The 4,309-nt window shown below is 39.2% G+C and overlaps 1 protein-coding gene across 1 annotated transcript in view; it reads right to left on the reverse strand.

Annotated features, from left to right (window-relative positions):
• Positions 1 to 1,419, reverse strand: part of LOC111430774 (transcription factor SPEECHLESS-like) — a 3,058-nt gene extending 1,639 nt beyond the window's left edge. The window contains exons 1-2 of the mRNA XM_023067179.1: positions 964 to 1,419; positions 301 to 879 (exon numbers count right to left, since the gene is read on the reverse strand). Of these exons, the coding sequence (XP_022922947.1) occupies positions 301 to 879; positions 964 to 1,308 (924 nt within the window). The 5' untranslated portion in view covers positions 1,309 to 1,419. The remainder of the gene's footprint in view (positions 1 to 300; positions 880 to 963) is intronic.
• Positions 1,420 to 4,309: the final 2,890 nt, after the last annotated feature.

The following is a 4,309-nucleotide window of genomic DNA, read 5'->3' on the forward strand; positions in this document are numbered from 1 at the left end:
TTTTTTTTTTTTTTTTTTTTTTTTTTTTTAAGAGAAGAAAACCCCAGATGAAATCTTTATCAAATTGATGACTTCAATTCTCTTAAAACCCAAAACCCTTAATGAGTTATGAAATGATTCTCATAAAACAAGAATTTAAAAAAAAAAAAAAAGGAAAGCTGCACGGAAAACGAGGCAAGGGAGTAGTGAAAGCTAGTGACTTCACTCTCCTTTGATAATTAAAACATCTTTTGTTTGGTTTTGAAATTGTGTTTATAAACTTAGTTTTGAAAAGATCAAATAAAAAAAGATTATGTGTACCTTAATTGTAAAAGAGTTAAACATGGTATCATCAACGGTGGTGATCTTGACATGGAGAATTTCAAGTGAGAGTTGTTCAAGGGCAGCAATGATCTTCACAGCTTGTCCAGGGATCGGTGCAGAAACTGTCTTCAAAACCACATTTGGACCTGTAAACTTCACCTCAACTTCAGCTATGCCGGATTTTGAATTCGCCACAAGATCATTGTTACCATTGTTACCATTGTTACCATTGTCAATGGAGGAATTTGTGGTGGAAGATGAATTACAGGGCGATGGCTCCACTGTGCTGATGTTGTTATTAGCCATATCGGTGGTGGGAGGCTGTTGCAACCTTGGAGGCTTGCTGTAAGGGCTGGTGGGTTGTGGGGTTCTTGGACTAATTGGCAAGTTAAGGCGAGGACTTAGTGGTGGTGGCTTTCTTGGACTCATTGGCAAAGGCCTTGGACTTGAAACAACCCTAGGGCTCAACACTTCACTATACACTTTCCTTTGCTTTTTGGCCTCTAGTGATTGAAGAACTTGTTGCAACTCTTTGATGTATTCCACCACCCCTCCAATTATTGAAGCTTGATCTCCCTAAAACCACATTCAACAACAATATAATATCATTCAACACAAAACCCTGAAATGAAATCATATTCTCAAAAAATTTCAACATACTTTCTTGACATAGAAACAAGGCATGAGCGATCTCAACACCGACAAGTGCTCGTTCATTTGCTTCCTACGGTTGCGCTCTACCGTGATGTGAGACATTCTTTGAGCTCCATCAGGGTTTGCATCCTCTGAGGAAGAGACACCAGCCATAGCGGAACCGTTCATTTTCAAGCGCTTGGTTTTAGGGGAAGTCTCAAGCTCGGTGTCGTCCTCGATCATACTGAATTCTGCAACATTCTCCAAACTATCAAAGATGCTGAAGAGGTCATATCCTTCCAACTGGGGGATTGTGGTATGGTCGACAAATTCTTCATTTTGTTGGAAAAAATCAGCTAAATTATCAACCATGTTTGTACCCTTTTGTTCTGTTGGGCTAAAGAAGCACAAAGTTTGGAGCTTTTGTGTTGAAAAAGGGAAAGAAAAGGACCCAGATAGATAGATCAAAATGGTGGAAAAAAATATATTGTCAAGATCAAGAGAGGGTGCCTAATGGGAAGTAAATAAGAGGAAGGGGAGAATATGAAAGGGACTAAACTATCACCATCAACATATTATAGCTCTCTTGAAATGCTAACCGTTGGATAAGTGAGGATCAGACGGGCAAGAAGAAAGATGGAATTGAAATCATATTAAAAGGGTTGGTTCTTATAAACATGGAGTTGAAATGGTTTGAGTAAAATAGATTGTTTGACAAATTTGGTTGTTTCATTATCTCTCCTTGGAAACTGTAGCTTGGCTTTCACTTCCCGTCTCTCAAAGCTTAATTGTTCTGGTACCATGTTTGTACTACACACCCAGACAGAGCTCAGACACCATTTCTCATGATTCCCTAATCATCAAATGTTAGCCCACAACTTTATATGTTGGTTTGTAGTTAATAATAGTAATAATATCCTCTCTGTGTCGGATTGGGCATATGAAGATCTTAATGTTGAGTACCAAGTCATGTTTAGGAACTCATTTTTGGTGCTCAAATCTATATATAGCAATCAGAACATTCCCATGTCTTAATTTGTCTATGAATGCAGCATTTAAACTCATTAATTTTTGCTTTCACATTAACCCCTTCTCTCTCCCATTATCTCATCTCCCTTCTATATCTATCACCCTTCAATTCTTTTGCAGTCCATTAAATTCCATTCCATTTATATACATACATAGAGTGGGAGATTCCATGTCCGTCGGCACAAAGAAGAACGAAACATTTCTTATAAAAGGTGTGAAAATATATTCCTAACAAACACGTTTTAAAATCGTGAAGCTGACGGCGAAATGTAATGGGCTAAAGCGGACAATACCCATTAGTAGTAGACTTGAGAATTGTTACAAATGGTATCACAACCAGATACTAGGCGATGTGTTAGTGAAGACGTTGGCCCCCAAGGAGGTGGATTATGAGATCACACATCGGAGAGGGGAACAAACCATTTCCTTATAAGGGTGTGGAAACCTCTCCCTAACAGACGCGTTTAGATTATAAGATCCCACATCGGTTGGAGAGAAAAATGAAACATTTTTTATAAAGGTGTGGAAACCTCTTCTAAACCGTGAGACTGAAGACGATGGTGAGAGATAAGAAAGGAATAAGAAGTGTCCATTAATGGGGTTTGTTTAAGAGTGATAAATGAATGAACGCATGAGGCATTAGACTGATTGTAAGCTTAGTTTATGAGGTTGGAAATAAAAGCAGGATGGTTTATGATAACAGGAACCCATGCATGCAGCAGATATTTAGTAGCAGAAGGATTTAGCAAAAAAGGTGATATAGTAAGAGAGTGAGGAGTGAGGATATTGAGAGGAAGCACGGAGATGGCGTGTGTGTGGACATTGAAAGAGGTTCAGAAATTCACAACACATTGACATAAAGAGGAAAGCGACGTAAGTAATATGGTATTCAATATTTGTAACAAAACTAACACAACTTGCACATTTCTGCCCACACCCATCCGCATCACATTTCCTCTTCTCTTCTCTCCCCCCTGCCATTCTCATTTACTTCTCCCTCCCCCATTTAATATCATTACACTATATAACACATCATTCCTTCATGGAATCATATATTATAACTAGTTAATTAATTAATCTCCCTCCCCTTCCCTTTTTTACTCTGCTGTGGGGGCGGGTGGCCACACAGAGCTGCCACAGCACCCCACACTCAGTCACAAATGGGGGAGAGAAGTAATTGCCTGCTTCCTCTTTCCCTTTAAACACTTTTCCTCTCTCCCTAAACCCTACACGACCCTAGAAGCAATACTAGAAGCAATACTAGAAGCAATACGAGTTGAGTTTAATTAGGATATTAAAAGGGATGTTTGTAAAGAATAGAATTGATCTGGGCATTCACAGCGTATGTATGATAGGCTTTATAAAGGCATAATAAATAGACACAAACATTTGTACATATATGAACATATGAAGCTACATTAAGATTCAAGCAATAAGGTCCCTTCATCATTTATGTCACCCTGCACCATTATGGATGTGGAATGTGGGACAAAATTTAAAAACAATACTTAAATATTATATTCAATTGCATGGCCCAATCCCCAATCACTCCCCTCCTCTCTCCTCATTTCCTTACCTGAATGCCTCATTCAATACGCACCCACGAAATGTATCACCTTTACATTACTCTCCCCCCACTATTAATTACACAATCCTTCTTCTTCTTCTTCTTCCTCCTCCTCCTCCTCCTCCTCTCTCAAAACCTTATTGTTTCTTCTCCTCCATCAATGGCTCGAACTCTGTTTTCTTAATCTTCAAAGAAGCATATGGATTTGATTTGATTTGATTAATTCGATAATAGTTAGATTGTGGGGATCTAATCAGATAAGTTTGAGGTAGATTGTTTAGGGTTTGAAGAGATGTTGGACAACCTCGGAAATTGTGTGTGGCTGTGATCGGACAGGTGGCAGACGTGGAGTTGGGTCCCACAATGTTGATTACATATTAGATTTCGATGTCCCATTTTGGATGACTTGTCCCCATTCATGTCCTGTAACCGTTGGAAGCTGCCAGTCCCTCCACCTTCCTTCCTTCCTTCCTTCATTTTATCTATTATTCAACCCTTAATTTTTCCCATATGGGTGTTTAAGATTAAGTTTCCCATGCAACCCATAAAACGAAATCCTCCCAGAAAGCTCACTAATTTGCTAACACAAGGCTGCAAATCAGAAGAGATCAGCCACATGAATATGGTCTAAACAAGAGAGGGTAAGAATGTTGGTCTCCCAGTGAATAGGTAAATTAAAGGTGTAGGACCAAACTTTGAGTTGTTGTAAATTTTTACAGTATTTTTCTACCACTTTCTAGCCCTTTCTTCTCTCTCTCCCCCCCCCCCCCCCCCCCC

This window comes from Cucurbita moschata, unplaced genomic scaffold (genome assembly GCF_002738365.1).
Source record: "Cucurbita moschata cultivar Rifu unplaced genomic scaffold, Cmos_1.0 Cmo_Scf00034, whole genome shotgun sequence".
NCBI lineage: Eukaryota > Viridiplantae > Streptophyta > Magnoliopsida > Cucurbitales > Cucurbitaceae > Cucurbita > Cucurbita moschata.